Genomic DNA, 20455 nt, shown 5'->3' with positions numbered 1-20455 from the left:
AAACATTTCCACTGATCTCTGACCTCCTTTAACTCTTCGTTCAAGAAGATCCACTCAGAAACCAGAGAAAACGTTATTTAGAACCTGGCTGAGAATGTTCTCGCGATGATCGTCTTTACGTCCACGACCACCTTGCAGACACGAGCTTCGATTAGCTGTTTTAGTTGCTTTTAATGGTACAAGTTTGTTAGAAATGCGAGCAATTAAAGGCTGAAAAGTGTCTGAAAAGGTGCTTTAGAGTGTTGCTCAATGAGCAGCTCATGTCTTCATTATGTTTCTGGTTGCATTTGTGCCACTATGATAAAATCTGCTGCGTCTCTGATCCACCAGAGTCTCTCTGAGCTCTGCTGACACCAACATGGCGGCCATTTTCATTTTAGCTTTTTAGCATTTTAGCCATCACATGTTTTATGATATTTATAAGCAGTAATATTTATTTACCCATTGATCTGCTGGCATGGGGACGTGGAGAGAAAATATCACCTAGGTAACCATATATTAGGTTACCTAGCTAACTATATATTAGGTTACCTAGGTAACCATATATTAAGTTACCTAGCTAACCATATATTAGGTTACCTAGCTAACCACATATTAGGTTAACTAGCTAACCACATATTAGGTTACCTAGCTAACCACATATTAGGTTACCTAGCTAACCACATATTAGGTTACCTAGCTAACCACATATTAGGTTACCTAGCTAACCACATATTAGGTTACCTAGGTAACCACATATTAGGTTACCTAGGTAACCATATATTGGGTTACCTAGGTAACCATATATTGGGTTACCTAGGTAACCATATATTAGGTTACCTAGGTAACCATATATTAGGTTACCTAGGTAACCATATATTGGGTTACCTAGCTAACCACATATTAGGTTACCTAGCTAACCACATATTAGGTTACCTAGCTAACCACATATTAGGTTAACTAGCTAACCACATATTAGGTAACCTAGCTAACCACATATTAGGTTACCTAGCTAACCACATATTAGGTTACCTAGCTAACCACATATTAGGTTACCTAGGTAACCACATATTAGGTTACCTAGGAAACCATATATTGGGTTACCTAGGTAACCATATATTAGGTTACCTAGGTAACCATATATTAGGTTACCTAGCTAACCACATATTAGGTTACCTAGGTAACCACATATTAGGTTACCTAGGTAACCACATATTGGGTTACCTAGGTAACCATATATTAGGTTACCTAGGTAACCATATATTGGGTTACCTAGGTAACCATATATTAGGTTACCTAGGTAACCATATATTGGGTTACCTAGGTAACCATATATTGGGTTACCTAGGTAACCATATATTAGGTTACCTAGGTAACCATATATTAGGTTACCTAGTAATCTGCTCTCATGATTATAATAATTATGATTACAATGAATTGAATTCAAATTGGCTTGAATTGGAATATACTATTTAAGTGCCTTGAGATGACATTTGTTGTATTTGGCGCTATATAAATAAAACTGAATTGAATTGAAAGCTTGTATTAGGTTACCTAGGTAAGCTTATATTAGGTTACCTAGGTAACCATATATTAGGTTACCTAGGTACCTTTCAATAAGACGCCGGGTGTAGCTCCTCCCACCTAATTGGGAACAACTGAGAAAATACATCGAGGCTCAGAGAGAAAGGCTGCAAATATACTAATTGCCAACTAGGCGAACGCGCGTTTATTTATTTTACACTTTTACTGCGAAATTGACGTTAGACGTACGCAAGCTGCGATATGTAGGTGACGGGAGGGGGTCGTGTGAGGCTCGTTTTTGACGTTTAGATATTTTTAATAGTCAATTTCTAGGATTCCTCGGATTCAACCTGCGATCTTAAGGGGGAACTCCGGGGCATTTGAAGCGCATTTCCATTGCTAGAGGTTGTCAAATACTGATAGTAGGACACAGAGAGGTGCAAATCTGCGCTCCCTGTGTGAAGATCGCGCTGTTCGCACAGCGTGTCATGCGAGGCTAATACGTGGTGGCTAAGGGGCAAGTGCTAACCCTTCCACGTAAAACAACAACTTGCACACAGCAGAAACGTCACACCACTTTATAAACCATCCGACAATAAAGTCACAAGCCTTACCATCAAAACCATATGCATGGTTCTCACATTACTGGCATGGGGACGTTACAAAACAACTTTATAAACAGCATGTAACTCACCGGCTGGTTGTAGGCTCGCGCATGTGAAAGCCCAAAAGAGTCGATGGACGATAATCACATATACAAAACAATAATCTTCTCTAGAAAAACTGCGTTCAAGTCTTTAAAACATTACAAGAATATTACTGGGCATGTATTGTTGTAATGTTTTAAATACTTGAACGCAGTTTTTCTAGAGAAGATAATTGTTTTGTATATGGGATTATCGTCCATAGACTCTTTTGGGCTTTCACATGCGCGAACGTACAACTACCCGGTGAGTTACATGCTGTTTATAAAGTTGTTTTGTAACGTCCCCATGCCAGTAATGTGAGAACCATGCATATGGTTTTGATGGTAAGGCTTGTGACTTTATTGTCGGATGGGTTATAAAGTGGTGTGACGTTTCTGCAGTGTGCAAGTTGTTGTTTTACGTGGAAGGGTTAGCAGTTGCCCCTAGCCACCACGTATTAGCCTCGCATGACAGGCTGTGCGAACAGCGCGATCTCCACACAGGGAGCGCAGATACGCACCTCTCTGTGTCCTACTATCAGTATTTGACAACCTCTAGCAATGGAAATGCGCTTCAAATGCCCCGGAGTTCCCCTTTAAGATCAACAAATCAGGTGAGCCCCCTGTTGGAGTTAACGAGCATTAACACAGATACACGAGTTGCACTGAGAACGGAGACGGCTGCTTACGTGAATGTGGAGTGAAACGGCAACTGTACTTCCAGCCTAAAGCATCCAGTAACACGTCCAACAACGGAACATTTCACGTTAGCATGGAGGCTAGGCTATCAGTAGGCTTGTTAGCAGAGAACACATCCGAGTACTTAAAGGGATAGTTCGCTGTATGACATCCCATAACAGCAACATCATTTCTGAACATCTTCTTACCCCCTGCTGCGTCCTGTGAGCAGAGTTCCAGCCTCGTTTTGGTGTTGATGAAGGTAGTCCGGCTAGTTGGCTGGGGTTTAAAAAATAAAGCGTTTTGCTTCTAAAAACAATATGCGTTCAAAAGAGTAATACATTTGCATCACAAAATCGTTCTCCAGGAAAAAGTCAGACCTCACAATCTCTTGGCCCTATTTTCTCTCCCTTCATATCACTGCCTGCTGCCGACAGCCGCGCCTGTTACGCTGTTTGCTGCTCGCTCTGCACTTCGGTCTGCACAGCAGGTAAACAAAAGGAAAAGAGAAGGAAAGGGAAAGAAAGGAAAGAGAAGGAAACAAAAGGAAAGGGAAAGAAACGAAAGGAAACAAAACAAAAGGAAACGAAGGGAAAGAAAGGAAAGAGAAGGAAACAAAACAAAAGGAAAAGAGAAGGAAACAAAAGGAAAGGGAAAGAAACGAAAGGAAACAAAACAAAAGGAAACGAAGGGAAAGAAAGGAAAGAGAAGGAAACAAAACAAAAGGAAAAGAGAAGGAAACAAAAGGAAAGGGAAAGAAACGAAACAAAGAAACGAAAGGAAACAAAGGAAACAAAACAAAAGGAAACAAAAGGGAAGGAGAAGGAAAAAAACCAAAACGAAACAAAACGAAAGGAAACAAAACAAAAGGAAACGAAGGGAAAGGAAAGGTCTGACTTTTTCCTGTAGAACCATTTTGTGATGCAAATGTATTACTCTGTTGAACGCATATTGTTCTGAGAAGCAAAACGCTTTATTTTTTAAACCCCAGCCAACTAGCCGGACTACCTTCATCAACACCAAAACGAGGCTGGAACTCTGCTCACAGGACGCAGCAGGGGGTAAGAAGATGTTCATAAATGATGTTGCTGATATGGGATGTTACACAGCTTCATGTCAAAAGAGGCGAACTGTCCCTTTAAGTACTCGAGCGAATACTCGAGCGTTTGCTGCCGCCTTAGTTTTATCCACCACTTTGTGTCCTAATGATCAGATTTTTAGTGAAAATGTGACGACCGCGTGGCGTTTCTCCGTCTCAGACGCGACTCTCGTTGATGTTTTATCGTGTCCTCCGACTTGCTGCCGTGTTTTTAATGCCTTCATATTTAAACTGTTGTCCTAATTCCGCCTCTTACCTTCGTCTGCACAGAACACACACACACCTGTACACACACACCTGTGCAGTCATGTCTGAAATGATCTTCTCATTTTGACATTATCTGACCCCTCCTCTCCAAAGGTAATTAACCTTCTGATTGACCCCTCACCTGTCTTTTTTTTTTCCCTTTTTAATTTTTTGCCATGGAAACGCCTCGGACCCTCCACCTGTCCTGCCCTCCCACCTTTACCTGTCCTGTCCCTCGCTGCCTTCTCTGCTGTCTTTAAAGAGAGTTACGCCCCACTGCCTCTTTATTCTCTTCGGTATGTTGTCACTAGCTTCTTATTTTGAATTATCAGTACCACCTGTTTGTTCTGATTTTTATTTATTTTGAGTTTGTTTGTTATTTTTTCCTCTTTTTTCACATTTGTTCTTTATTCATGGAAAATGAGTGTCTGCTTGTTTTGTCAGTTTTTTGCGTGTTGATTTGAGTTTATTCACAATATTTGCAGCTTTTCCTCAGTTTGCAAAGAAACCTAAAAGAGTCGGGCTCATTAGTCCAGGTTGCAGACCCCATGAAGCGATTTATTGCTCGTAAAAGGCTATAAAGGATAGATGATATCAAATAAAGCCAGTTTGAGCAGTTACAGATAACTTCAAAGCATCCAACTCATAACGTTGTAAAGTCATAAGTTATAAAAATATATAAAAAAGAATATAAAGGTAACAAGTTGTAGGACTTTATCCTGATAAAGTGCTTTATTTCTGCTCTTAATGATCATTCAGACATCCAAGGTTTTGTTTTCAAATTCTTTCTGGTTAAACGTTGCCATAGAAACTGTCCTCGCTTAAAACGTAAACCCACAAGTCGCTGCAAAGCACGATTGTTTTATTTCATAAACCAGCAGAAGATCTGAGATGAAACCAGTTAAAGCTTCATAAACCAGCAGAAGATCTGAGATGAAACCAGTTAAAGCTTCATAAACCAGTTAAAGCTTCATAAACCAGCAGAAGATCTGAGATGAAACCAGTTAAAGCTTCATAAACCAGCAGAAGATCTGAGATGGAACCAGTTAAAGCTTCATAAACCAGCAGAAGATCTGAGATGGAACCAGTTAAAGCTTCATAAACCAGCAGAAGATCTGAGATGGAACCAGTTAAAGCTTCATAAACCAGCAGAAGATCTGAGATGGAACCAGTTAAAGCTTCATAAACCAGCAGAAGATCTGAGATGGAACCAGTTAAAGCTTCATAAACCAGTTAAAGCTTCATAAACCAGCAGAAGATCTGAGATGGAACCAGTTAAAGCTTCATAAACCAGCAGAAGATCTGAGATGGAACCAGTTAAAGCTTCATAAACCAGCAGAAGATCTGAGATGGAACCAGTTAAAGCTTCATAAACCAGTTAAAGCTTCATAAACCAGCAGAAGATCTGAGATGGAACCAGTTAAAGCTTCATAAACCAGTTAAAGCTTCATAAACCAGCAGAAGATCTGAGATGAAACCAGTTAAAGCTTCATAAACCAGCAGAAGATCTGAGATGGAAACCAGTTAAAGCTTCATAAACCAGCAGAAGATCTGAGATGGAAACCAGTTAAAGCTTCATAAACCAGCAGAAGATCTGAGATGGAAACCAGTTAAAGCTTCATAAACCAGCAGAAGATCTGAGATGGAAACCAGTTAAAGCTTCATAAACCAGCAGAAGATCTGAGATGAAACCAGTTAAAGCTTTATAAACCAGCAGAAGATCTGAGATGAAACCAGTTAAAGCTTTATAAACCAGCAGAAGATCTGAGATGAAACCAGTTAAAGCTTTATAAACCAGCAGAAGATCTGAGATGAAACCAGTTAAAGCTTCATAAACCAGCAGAAGATCTGAGATGAAACCAGTTAAAGCTTCATGTACCAGCAGAAGATCTGAGATGAAACCAGTTAAAGCTTCAGAAACCAGCAGAAGACCTGAGATGAAACCAGTTAAAGCTACATAAACCAGCAGAAGATCTCAGATGAAACCAGTTAAAGCTACATAAACCAGCAGAAGATCTGAGATGGAACCAGTTAAAGCTTCATAAACCAGCAGAAGATCTGAGATGGAACCAGTTAAAGCTTCATAAACCAGCAGAAGATCTGAGATGGAACCAGTTAAAGCTTCATAAACCAGTTAAAGCTTCATAAACCAGCAGAAGATCTGAGATGGAACCAGTTAAAGCTTCATAAACCAGCAGAAGATCTGAGATGGAACCAGTTAAAGCTTCATAAACCAGCAGAAGATCTGAGATGAAACCAGTTAAAGCTTCATAAACCAGCAGATGATCTGAGATGGAAACCAGTTAAAGCTTCATAAACCAGCAGAAGATCTGAGATGGAAACCAGTTAAAGCTTCATAAACCAGCAGAAGATCTGAGATGGAAACCAGTTAAAGCTTCATAAACCAGCAGAAGATCTGAGATGAAACCAGTTAAAGCTTTATAAACCAGCAGAAGATCTGAGATGAAACCAGTTAAAGCTTCATAAACCAGCAGAAGATCTGAGATGGAACCAGTTAAAGCTTCAGAAACCAGTTAAAGCTTCATAAACCAGTTAAAGCTTCATAAACCAGTTAAGCTTCATAAACCAGCAGAAGATCTGAGATGAAACCAGTTAAAGCTTCAGAAACCAGTTAAACCAGTTAAATCTGATCATCTTTTAAACAGACCAGGAAATAAACGCTTTCACTTTACGGCCACTTGACATTTTTGTGGGTTTTTGATGGTGTCTTTGTGGCCTCTTCGACACGAAAACAAATTGATGTTTCTGACTTTACTTTACGACCGTGGAACAAACAAATCTTCCAAATCCTCTGGTGTTGCTTTAAAAAAAAGAATAATTTAAGAGATTCTTTAATTTAAACATTAGTCGTTCATATCAGGCTTCTGTGAACTCTGAGGAGCTGCATTTATTGTGCGTTTTATCTTATTTCACTGAGTTTGCATGCCGGGTTTCTCTCAGTTTGCATGTCCTCAGTGCTGAATCAGATGCTCTTGTTGTTGTTTTTTTTTTGTTTGTTTTTAAGTCTACTCCCATAATTCATAGCACCTACACGGTGTAATCTGCCATTTTTTAATTTTCTCTGACCCTTACCCTTAATTTCCTCACTTGCATTTCCTGTGTATAACCATTCAGGAATTCCTCCCTCCAAAAAATTAAAATTCACAAATTTGTTGGTGTTCCCACCTCCTTTAGAATAGAAAAATACTTTATTCATCCCCCAACGGGGGAAATTCAAATTAGTCAAGTAGCTAATTTTTTTTTTTAAATATTTATTTATATTGTATTAACAACAACAATAATAATACCAATTCTAGTAAAAATACTACTACTACTACTACTACTACTACTACTACTAATAATAATAATAATATTATTATTAGTAGTAGTAGTAGTATTTTTACCAGAATTGGTATTATTATTGTTGTTGTTAATATTTATTATAATAATAATAATAATATAATTATAATATTTATAATAATTTATTATTATAATGATTATATATAATTTATTATAATATATGTATAAATATATGTAAATGATTAATTTCATAATAATTTATGAAATTATTATGATTTATTATTATGATTTATTATAATAATTTTATTGTATATAATTTATTATAATAAATATATGTATAAATAAATATATATGTAAATTATTAATTTCGTAATAATTTACGGCAGCCTTACTGCGGGTTATTTGGTAAACTCTCCGCCTCCTAAATAATTTTTAATCCAAGGGTCAGTGGCTTGGCAGGCTGCAGTCAGATCTGCTTGGTACAGGCTTCTTGTCGGGTTTATGGGTGTAGCTTCGTGTCTGGTGATGACCTCCGAATGACTCGCGGTTCCTCACCTGTTCCTCTTTGTTTCTCACTGTGTGTTTAAAGGTGTTTACGGAGACGTGATGAGAGTGAAGATTCTGTTCAACAAGAAGGAAAACGCTCTGGTTCAGATGACCGACAGCACACAGGCGCAGCTAGGTAACGGCCTGCACATGCTCAGTGGGGTCCTCTGGTGTAAAAGCTCCTCTTAAAGGGGCCATTTCCACACCGATGACGCCAGAAGGAAACAAACTCCTCCCTGATGGTCTCTTAAAGTCGTAAAAGGAAAGAAACGTGTCAACTTTTAAAGTCAACAGATTTTATAAAATGAGCTAAATCCAACCTCAATTATTTACTGAACAAGAGACGAAACACAGAAGCAGTCAGTGGGGTCACATGGCACTGAAAGGATCGGATTATTGGCTAAATTACACTAAGGCTGTGTTCGAAACCGCATACTACATACTGCATACTACATACTTCCATACTACATACTGCATACTACATACTGCATACTACATACTGCATACTACATACTTCCATACTACATACTGCATACTACATACTGCATACTACATACTTCCATACTACATACTGCATACTACATACTTCCATACTACATACTGCATACTACATACTTCCATACTACATACTGCATACTACATACTGCACACTATATACTGCATACTACATACTTCCATACTACATACTGCATACTACATACTTCCATACTACATACTGCATACTACATACTACATACTTCCATACTGCATACTACATACTTCCATACTACATACTTCCATACTACATACTGCATACTGCATACTACATACTGCATACTACATACTACATACTTCCATACTACATACTGCATACTTCAATACTGCATACTACATACTTCCATACTGCATACTACATACTGCATATTGCATACTACATACTGCATACTTCCATACTACATACTGCATACTACATACTGCATACTGCATACTACATACTGCATACTGCATACTACATACTGCATACTACATACTTCCATACTACATACTTCCATACTACATACTGCATACTGCATACTACATACTTCCATACTGCATACTACATACTGCATATTACATACTACATACTGCATATTACATACTACATACTGCATATTGCATACTACATACTGCATACTACATACTGCATACTTCCATACTACATACTGCATACTTCCATACTGCATACTACATACTGCATACTACATACTGCATACTACATACTGCATACTTTATACTACATACTGCATACTTCCATACTGCATACTACATACTTCAATACTGCATACTAGATACTTCCATACTACATACTGCATACTACATACTTCCATACTGCATACTAGATACTTCCATACTGCATACTACATACTGCATACTACATACTTCCATACTGCATACTACATACTGTATACTACATACTTCCATACTGCATACTGCATACTACATACTACATACTACATACTTCCATACTACATACTTCCATACTGCATACTACATACTGCATACTGCATAATTCCATACTACATACTACATACTTCCATACTGCATACTGCATACTTCCATACTACATACTTCCATACTACATACTGCATACTACATACTTCAATACTACATACTACATACTGCATACTACATACTTCCATACTACATACTACATACTTCCATACTACATACTGCATACTACATACTTCCATACTGCATACTACATACTTCCATACTGCATACTATATACTTCCATACTACATACTACATACTGCATACTACATACTTCCATACTACATACTTCCATACTACATACTACATACTGCATACTACATACCGCATACTACATACTGCATACTACATACCGCATACTGCATACTGCATACTACATACTGCATACTACATACTTCCATACTACATACTGCATACTTCAATACTGCATACTACATACTTCCATACTGCATACTACATACTGTATAATACATACTACATACTGCATATTGCATACTACATACTGCATACTACATACTGCATACTTCCATACTGCATACTACATACTTACATACTTCCATACTGCATACTACATACTGCATACTACATACTACATACTGCATACTACATACTACATACTGCATACTGCATACTACATACTGTATACTACATACTTCCATACTGCATACTGCATACTACATACTACGTACTACATACTTCCATACTGCATACTACATACTTCCATACTACATACTGCATACTACATACTTCCATACTGCATACTGCATACTTCCATACTACATACTACATACTTCCATACTACATACTTCCATACTGCATACTACATACTGCATACTTCCATACTGCATACTACATACATCCATACTGCATACTGCATACTTCCATACTACATACTACATACTTCCATACTACATACTTCCATACCGCATACTACATACTACATACTTCCATACTACATACTGCATACTACATACTACATACTCATCGATCAGACGGTATGCAGAGCGTTTACCCACAATGCATTTCGCTCCTGCCCGAGCCTGAAGCTGATTTCTCTTAAGCTCTAAACTCTGTAAACTTTAGCAACATTTGAAACATTTTCAGGTGAGAAAGTAGTCGTTTAGATCCCCAACGTGTTGAAAACCTGACAAAATACCGGCTATTTACAATTTTGTTCCCACGAATTCGGCGCTACTAAAGCTAGCCGCAGTTAGCAACGCACTTCCTGTTATTTTCACAAAATAAAATACCCGTTGGCTTTTATCATAGGGAAAGCCATTACCATACAATTGGTGCTTTTGTTTTGAAAACAGGAAGTGAACCTACCCTCGTTGTAGCTAGCTTGAAACTGCCGTTTTGACAGGAAATGACAAATCGGCGACGTCACGTTACGTTGCATCTTGGGTAGTTTGAGTATGAGTAGTAACCTCATGATGCATACCCAACATTTAGGAGAATCTAGTATGCATCCGGGAAAAGTCAGTATGAGTAGTATGCGGTTTCGAACACAGCCTCAGACTCTGCAGGCCTCAGTCAGCATGTTAAAGGTTAAAGTTCATGACAGGTATGGCTTGTGTGGAAGGGCTGCAGGAGAAAGCCTCTTCTCTCTAAAAAGAACATGGCAGCACAGCTTAGGTTTGCAAAGCTGCATCTGAACAAACCACAAGACTTCTGGAACAATGTCCTTTGGACAGACGACTGTTGAAAGTGATTAACGTCGGTGAATCTGAACCCAGCAACGTTAGCATGTCCTCGGCTAACACTGCAGGTAACTAACTAACAAACACTGCCTATCATGTTAGCACCATTTGCCTGATTGTAAAAGCTGCTGTTAGTAACGGTTAAGGTTAAATGAATGCCTTCTCAGGCATTACATTTAGATGAAATCATGAGAGACAGAGCCTGACTGGCTCAGAGCCAGAGGCTGGTGGTACTACCCCCAGTTCACCTCTACCTCCAGCTTCTCCTTTCACCAGAGCAGGAAGAGTTAAATTACCCAGGCCAGGATAGACCAATGTGGACCTCACCGTTGTTGGGTTTGTGAGGTCACGACTCGTGTTACTTCTAAACTAAACAAAGTTGAGGCTAATCGACCGGTTTGTTGTCCTTTTTCTCCAAATGAGAATCGATAAGGGAACCGACAAAGAACCGAATCGTTAAGCAGAATCGAAAATGGAATTAGAATCGTAAAAATCTTATCAATTCCCATCCCTAGCTAGCATGCAGCGCTACTGTTTGTGAGCGTTATTTTTTTTTGTACGTGTTCAGGAACAGTTTAAGTGTTACGAGTTGACCTGAAGAAGCATTTAAAGCGAGCCGTGGTCAGAAAGTTGAGCACGGTCTTCACTCGTCCTCTTTGCAGCCATGAGCCACCTGAACGGCCAGCGGCTGCACGGGAAGCCTCTTCGCATCACGTTGTCCAAACACACCAGCGTCCAGCTTCCCCGTGAAGGTCACGAGGACCAGGGCCTGACCAAAGACTACAGCAACTCCCCCCTGCACCGCTTCAAGAAGCCGGGCTCCAAAAACTATTCCAACATCTTCCCACCCTCTGCCACCTTACATCTATCCAACATACCGTAAGTCCCTCGACTTTACGACCTCTCGTCCAACGCTGAGATGATACCAAGCAGCACGACCTTAAATGTGTCTCATATCTCTTCTGCTTGGGTTTGTAGACCTGCTGTGGTTGAGGACGATCTGAAGATGCTGTTCTCCAGCTCAGGAGCCATTGTCAAGGCCTTCAAGTTCTTCCAGTAAGTCTTTCCCATCCCTTAGAGACATCTCCCTAAGGAGAAGACATTAAACGTCTAATTTAGGTCTGAAGAATGTTAATGGCAAATAAGCAGCTGATTTTGTTCCGTAGTTTCACTTTCCTGCAGAATAACCAGAGCGTTAGTATTTGAAACTTGACGAGACGAATAGGAATTAAAGCAAAATGAGGCTACAGTGCTTATTTAAAAACAGAGGGGAAACTATGTGACCTGGAGCTCTATCGTGTTTTCACAATGTTTTTACTGTTTTAGGCCAAAGTCGTTGACCGTTATGTGGTGTAACTGCTAAAGTCTGTTAATTACCAGCTAAAACAGGCCTAACGACGCCCATGCCGACTCTTTCAGCCTGTATGTTTTTCGAAGCCTTCATCCTGCTCCTGGACTTCTATTTCACTGACTCTGAACTTGATGTCCATGACCTTGAGCCTCTACTGAAGGATTTTATCCATGAGAACCTCTTCTTTCTCTTTCATGTTGCCTCCATCCCTTCTCTTGTCTTTGCCCAGTCCTAATGTATCCTAACCCTCAATTTGGAAGGGATAATGGGCCCCTTTTTTTTGAAAGGGAACGAAGGGTAGTGGTTATCTAACCCTTCAACTGGGGCGTTGGTAACCATTTGGTTAGAGATGGGGCCTCGAGTCACTGTGACTTGGACTCGAGTCGCTGTTTTGATGACTTGTGACTTGACTTGACCAAAAATAAAAGACTTGAGACTCGACTCGGACTTGGAAGTTAAAGACTCGGCACTTGACTTGAGACACGGTGACTTGAATGACTTGAGAGTTAAGCATCTAGCATAACTTCCAACTTTGTTCGTCATTTAAAGATCCATTCTGACCAGTAAGTGCTCGTCAAATTAGCTAATATTAGCCTGTTAGCCTAGTCGGTAGTTAGCTAACGTTAGCTTGATATGATACGGGGTGGACAGGTTGGACACATTGGCCAATGATGTTTACTGACAGTTACTTATATCTTATTGCAATAATAAGGTGACTTTGACTTTGACTTGCCCAAGAAAAAATTACTTGAGACTTGAAAGCTAAGACTTGAGACTTACTTGAGACTTGAACATGTGTGACTTGGTCCCATCTCTGCCATTTGGTCACCAACGCCCCAGTTGACTGCAACTCCTTGATCTTGAAAAGAAAGTGGCCACCTTATCCCTGTGAATGGGAGGTAGGGCCAGGAGGAGAGTTGGGATTGGGCATTGGCCCCCGAAGCCTCTGTCCTCTCCATGGAAGCCCACCTCCTGGAACATGAACCTGTTGTTTGTTTCTCACCCAGGAAGGACCACAAGATGGCTCTGATCCAGATGGACTCTGTGGAGGAGGCCATCGAGTCCCTCATAGAGTTCCACAACCACGATTTGGGAGAGAACCACCACCTGCGGGTCTCCTTCTCCAAGTCCTCCATCTGAGCCTCCGACTTGTACGATCTGGATCCTCCTGGGAGTCCACGGCGTCCACCACACTCCAATCATTCCAGCGCACATCCGCAGAAACCGCCGTGAAGTCTGGTGTAATGTTAAATTATTATTTTTAAAACTCTTAGGCTCTTCACCTTCAAAGAGGATTTAGGGATTTGAGAGAAAACGCCACAACCTCTGAGGCTCTTCTCTGAATCTAATCTCAAAAGTCTCGAGTTTTCAGGATTTCACAGCGAAGCCAGAATTCTTAGATTATAGTCAGAGTTCAGACGGTGTCCTTCTTTGTTGGGAAGTCGGCACCTTTTTAGCCTCTCTTGCCTTTCAACTTTAATCCCGGATTCGAGGAGTTAAAGTCAGCCTTTTTAAATTATATCATCAGGAGCTCTGACTGAAATTTTTCCGATTCTGACTTTATGAACTCAGAATCTTCGCTATTCTCAGATTAAAGGAACTCGTGCGGCCCCCTGATCCTTTTCTGTAGCTTTCCCCCGGTCCCGCCTGTAAATAATCAGCCCTGACGGCGTTCGGGAAGTCGTAGCTTTACCCTCCGACTGTCAGACCTCAGACGGGCGTCCTTTAGAGGAGCCCGGTTAGACCTTCAGAGGGATCCCTGTGCCTTACTCCTGGAGTCGGAATGACCTCGACTTTAACGAAAAAGAAGCCTCTGTGAATTGGCGCGAGCGGGTTTACAGTTGATAAAGGTTTACTGTTGAGCTGTATTACAGATATATCCATATTTTATTGGTGTTGTCAGTACTTTCTGTTAGTGTTTTGTACTGCTGGTTACTGTAGTGTGAAACATGTGAGCTGATTGTGTTTTTAGCAGGTTTGCTGGGTCTTTTTAGTCCTAGATGCTATTTTTCTTTGCTGTTACCTTTTTTGTTTGACTTCTTTATTTCCACATATGCAATCATGTTGTAATCGAATCAAATATTGTAGCAATATTTTAATCATTCCTGAAATTTTTCTTGTTTCCTTTTCCGGTGTCTCGGCCGTCTCCGCTTCCTCCTGCGGTTTCGCGGGTGAATGTTTCCTTTAGCTCGTCTTTTCTGTCGTGTTGCCTCCTCTGAACGGTGTTTATTTATAAGTTTGTGATCCACTACAGCTGAAACCAAAAAACAAAACAACAAAAAAAACAAAAAACGGCCTTTTTAGATGCAAATAAAACCGCCTGCCTCAGGTTTAAGGACTCAAAACTTTTCCTGTGGGAATGTTTTTTTTTAATTTTTTTTATCGACGACTCAACCACTGACCTTACGTTTCTGCTGCAAAACGAGATGTTAATTTGGAGTGCCTTCAACCGAGCACCGAGTCGTACATCAGGCATTAACTCCTCTTTTACTCTGAGACACATGCTGAAACCACACGACTCTGTCTTATTATTATTATTATTATTATTATTATTATTATTATTATTATTAAAGCGTTAAAACATTCCAACCTTTTAAAACGACAACGGCTACAAAAACGCTGCTCAGACTAAATGTTTCCCCCAAAAATGAGCTGCTGAACTTTAGTGATAATGTGTTCAGTACACCTGGGAAAGACCAACCAATCGGAGCAGAGATCCAACATTACCGACATTTTTAATGTAGTTAATGTAGCATTCCTTATTCTTTCATCTATTTCCAGAAAAACTGGAAATAGTTTCAGTGATTTATTGAAAAATGGTCAAATATATAAATGTAAATACAGTTATAAAGGGCAAAAAAAACAGTTTGTACAGTTCTAATGAGCTCCAAATTAGACAAACTTTCTGTCATTTCTTTAAATAAGATTCTCGGTGATCGGTTTGGTGACGGTTTCTGCCTTTACTTTCCCTGAAGTCTCTATTAGTCTTCATGGTTTTTGCTTTGTTGACCAAGTTTATTCATACGCTGTTGCTTTTTCATGCTTTATGTAAAGAGTCAAACCTTTAGTTTCCACAGCCACTCATTCCTCCACTTTCTCCACCTTCGTCACCCTCTGAAAACTCTGTTATTCTTAATGAAAGTTCAGTCGTTTAGCAGGTAGTTTTATCAAAGATTGTTGGAGGACACTTTAACATGTAACTCCTGAGCTATAACTGTCCTAAATCAAAGGGGAGTCTAACCCCGCCCCCATAAACCCTAGTCTGCTCTGATTGGTCAGCTCCAGTGGGGTGATCAGGCTCCACCCACCTTTTTTTTTTTTTTTGCATCACCTCTCAAAATAAGCATTTAATTGGACAAAAAAGTAGTTTATACCCCCGTGTACTGGAGGAGTTTTTAAACTATTTTTCAGCCACTCGGTGACTTTCTGTCATTACAGAAGAAGATATTGTTATGTTGATTCATCTTGGTGCTGTTCAGATCGCGTACAAACTTTAAAAATGTTAAATTTGACGTCTCTCGAACATTGATAAAGGTCACCGCTTCATTTCAGTCATCTTACCGCTTCTCAATGCTTTAATGAAGCGGTGTGGAGGAGTTAAACCGTCACTTTGAGCAGGATGAAATGGACGAGTGAAAACCCTTGAACCTGAAACCTCTGCTCACACGGTTTCTCCCAGGTGTACTTGAATTCGGTTTCAGGTGAGGCGGGAGCATCAGAAGGGAGGGGGTGTTCAACTGTACATACAAGTTTTATACACAGTTGTCTTGAGAGGTGATAGTCGGTTTTATATCTGATGAAACGTGTATATTTTGATTGTGCGACCAGTTCTGAGCCTTACACTGTTTGTGTCACAAAGAGAAAAAAAAAACAAAAAAACTGATTAAATCACTTTTTATCTAAAACTTTGACCCGAGTCGTCTGTCAAAAGAAAAAAAAAAAGAACACTCTGAATGTTGTTTTCATTTGTGATATCTGAAGAAGAAGAAGAAGAAGGGACGGTTTGGAGAAAAGATGTCCGACTCGAGCAACTCATCTTTAACTCTCCAAAACTTTAGTTGAGGATGATTTAATGAAGCAGCAACGACAATGGTTCAAGTGAGAGTTGATAATCGGATAAATCTGACTCTGCACTGACTTTACAAGACAAATACTAAACAGGAGAATTGGTCTTTAATGCGTGAATAATTTTTTCCGATGCCTAAAATCACCACAACGGCTGTTCAAAAGAAAAAGAATGGGTCCTTGTATAGATCCTTGTGGAACACCACCAACTGGCCAAATTGGAAAACAATTACCTCCCAAATACACAACCCTGGTATTTATTTAGTTTCCCTTTGTTTGAAAGTTCCTCATCTAACGAGCCGTTCTGATTTTCATTTCTAAAGTATGTCACTCCTTAAGTTGGCTCCGCCTCCTCTGCTAAGCCCCGCCCACTCACATCCACCCTGCTGGACGGATGAAGCCAGCTTCTGGTGGAAATGTTCTGCTGTCAGCTGCACTGAGGAGCATGCATCTTCCATCCAGCAGCAGCATCAGAGGATATCAGAGCCCAGTGGATAAACTCTATCTGAGGCTAATGCTCCAGCAGAGTTAGCTAAAGACTGTGGATAAACTCTATCTGAGGCTAATGTTCCAGCAGAGTTGGCTAAAGACTGTGGATGAACTCTATCTGAGGCTAATGTTCCAGCAGAGTTAGCTAAAGACTGTGGATGAACTCTATCTGAGGCTAATGTTCCAGCAGAGTTAGCTAAAGACTGTGGATGAACTCTATCTGAGGCTAATGTTCCAGCAGAGTTAGCTAAAGACTGTGGATAAACTCTATCTGAGGCTGATGTTCCAGCAGAGTTGGCTAAAGACTGTGGATAAACTCTATCTGAGGCTGATGTTCCAGCAGAGTTAGCTAAAGACTGTGGATAAACTCTGAGGCTAATGTTCCAGCAGAGTTAGCTAAAGACTGTGGATGAACTCTATCTGAGGCTAATGTTCCAGCAGAGTTAGCTAAAGACTGTGGATGAACTCTATCTGAGGCTAATGTTCCAGCAGAGTTAGCTAAAGACTGGATGAACTCTATCTGAGGCTAATGTTCCAGCAGAGTTAGCTAAAGACTGTGGATGAACTCTATCTGAGGCTAATGTTCCAGCAGAGTTAGCTAAAGACTGTGGATGAACTCTATCTGAGGCTAATGTTCCAGCAGAGTTAGCTAAAGACTGGATGAACTCTATCTGAGGCTAATGTTCCAGCAGAGTTAGCTAAAGACTGTGGATGAACTCTATCTGAGGCTAATGTTCCAGCAGAGTTAGCTAAAGACTGTGGATGAACTCTATCTGAGGCTAATGTTCCAGCAGAGTTAGCTAAAGACTGTGGATGTGCAGCAGCCACTTTTCATCCCACGGTTTCAACAACTTGGTCCAGTTCAACGCTGGACTGAAGAAGCTGAGCCACAAAGAGCTCAGAGCCTGAACTTCAGAGCAGGGAAATGGAAGTATCTGAGAAATAACTCCTCATGGTTTATTTATTGAGTTATTTTCTCCTTTAGCAGCAGCTAACGCTAACAGCTTAGCTAATGAAGATGACGTACACCAGCTTCTAAGGAGTTATTGCTGTTCCTTTAGCAGCAGCTAACGCTAACAGCTTAGCTAACGAGGGTGACGTACACCAGCTTCTAAGGAGTTATTGCTGTTCCTTTAGCAGCAGCTAACGCTAACAGCTTAGCTAACGAAGGTGACGTACACCAGCTTCTAAGGAGTTATTGCTGTTCCTTTAGCAGCAGCTAACGCTAACAGCTTAGCTAACGAGGGTGACGTACACCAGCTTCTAAGGAGTTATTGCTGTTCCTTTAGCAGCAGCTAACGCTAACAGCTTAGCTATCGAAGGTGACGTACACCAGCTTCTAAGGAGTTATTGCTGCTCCTTTCTGAAAGATGAACATTATTGTTCCCACATTACTTTGTTAGCTGAAGCTTTATAGTTTGAACGGTTCCGGTCTGTAACTCGGACGACCTGCGAGTAACTGCTGACCTCACCAAAAGGGGCGGAGTTTAGCACTTTCTAAGTCTTCACACTGAAAACAGACGGTTTAAAACGGGTCAGAGGAGCTGCTGTGCTTAAACCAACAGGTATTTTGACCAAAGTCTGTCTGGTTTTCAAGGACTGCCTTCTTTCCCTTTAATAATATTGTGAAAATTAAGAACAGCTTTTTAACTGCGCTGCCACCTTCAGGCCAGACTGAAAACTACAACATCAGCCTGTCATTGATTACAGAATTGTGATGTTTTCAGACTCAAGAATAAAATAAATTAATTATATACTGCTATCAGAAAGTCCTTAAAGATAAATTAAGGAATAAAAGGAGCTGTGTGCGTGAATGAAACTCGAACTACATGTTTTTATATTGTTTAGTTGTAGGAAATGATATTCTTGGTGGCTCTGATGTTGTTTTTTTTAATGCCGATGGATCAGTGGGAGAAACACACAGGACAATGTGTTAACAGGCTTTAAAGATGTTAAAGAAAAACCTGCTAAAACAGGAAATTTAAAGGGATAATCTGGAGTAAAATGCACTTTAGATCAATTTACGGGATGTTGGGAGTACATACGTTGAGTTGACATCAAAATCATGTCATTCGGATGTGTTTTGAGAATTTCGATTTGACCGTTTTTAGCCAAAAGTCGTTAGCCTGGAAGTCAGAAGGGCAAATCATGTCACCGCTACAAAATGCTATTTTTATACCTCTTCTACAGCTCCAAACAACATAACACTTACGTGGTAGTGAGTAGAGGGTCCCTAAAGCCAAACCGAAGTGTCCCGAGGTCTTCATGTGGTCGGATAGAGAGTCCAGAATGAATTTAATCAAGCCAGTACCTGCTCTCAATCAGAGCCTCTTCCGTCAACAGGAGGCTATCTCACGCGAGACATCACGTCACGTGACATTTCAAAATTCCAACCTGTTAGTAAGCTAGGCTTTGCTGTTGCATACAACTTCATTTCACTTTCGAAAGAAATACAGGACTATGTTTGCAAAAAAACGGCAACGAAATTGTGACTTTCCAGAGCGAGTTACTCCACACTCGGCAATCAACTACGGACTCACGTGACGTCTCGCGTGAGATAGCCTCCTGTTGACGGAAGAGGCTCTGATTGAGCAGCAGCGAAGAGCAGGTACTGGCTTGATTAAATTCATTCTGGACTCTCTATCCGACCACATGAAGACCTCGGGACACTTCTGTTTGGCTTTAGGGACCCTCTACTCACTACCACGTAAGTGTTATGTTGTTTGGAGCTGTAGAAGAGGTATAAAAATAGCGTTTTGTAGCGGTGACATGATTTGCCCCATTCACCTCCAGGCTAACGACTTTTGGCTAAAAACGGTCAGATCGAAATTCTCAAAACACATCCGAATGACATGATTTTGATGTCAACTCAACGTATGTACTCCCAACATCCCGTAAATTGATCTAAAGTGCATTTTACTCCGGATTATCCCTTTAAGTAGAGCTTCGCAGATGAAAGGAACAAACGGAGTACACATGTTGACCAGCAGAGGGCGGCAGACACCCATAAATAACTGATCAGCGCAGAGACCATTTCTGTGTGTGACGCTGTTGAGGTTTTTATATTAACTGAAGCTGCAGGACAAATTTGATTAAAGGTCGTAAAGTGTCATAAAGCTCTTCTTCTGTTACCCGCCCACTTCTACGGGACATTTAAAGTATTTATGGTCTCATTTCGAATTATTTCTGAGCCCAAACCCATCGTCTATAAGTACACAGATCAGTTCAAATCTAATGAAAAGATCCTAAATTAAATGTGGAGTTTAAACTATTTTCAGACTTCA

The 20455-nt window shown here is 40.2% G+C and overlaps 1 protein-coding gene across 2 annotated transcripts in view; it reads left to right on the top strand.

Moving 5' to 3' along the window:
- ptbp1b (polypyrimidine tract binding protein 1b) overlaps window positions 1–16522 on the top strand; it is a 40286-nt gene extending 23764 nt beyond the window's left edge. For both annotated transcript variants that reach the window (XM_075486052.1, XM_075486051.1), the window contains 5 exons: window positions 4474–4507; window positions 8101–8193; window positions 11929–12145; window positions 12245–12322; window positions 13625–16522. In XM_075486052.1, the coding sequence (XP_075342167.1) occupies window positions 4474–4507; window positions 8101–8193; window positions 11929–12145; window positions 12245–12322; window positions 13625–13757 (555 nt within the window). In that variant the 3' untranslated portion in view covers window positions 13758–16522. The remainder of the gene's footprint in view (window positions 1–4473; window positions 4508–8100; window positions 8194–11928; window positions 12146–12244; window positions 12323–13624) is intronic.
- Window positions 16523–20455: the final 3933 nt, after the last annotated feature.

This window comes from Odontesthes bonariensis, chromosome 15, assembly GCF_027942865.1.
Source record: "Odontesthes bonariensis isolate fOdoBon6 chromosome 15, fOdoBon6.hap1, whole genome shotgun sequence".
NCBI classification, from domain to species: Eukaryota; Metazoa; Chordata; class Actinopteri; order Atheriniformes; family Atherinopsidae; genus Odontesthes; species Odontesthes bonariensis.
This window is presented reverse-complemented; position numbering and strand designations above follow the sequence as displayed.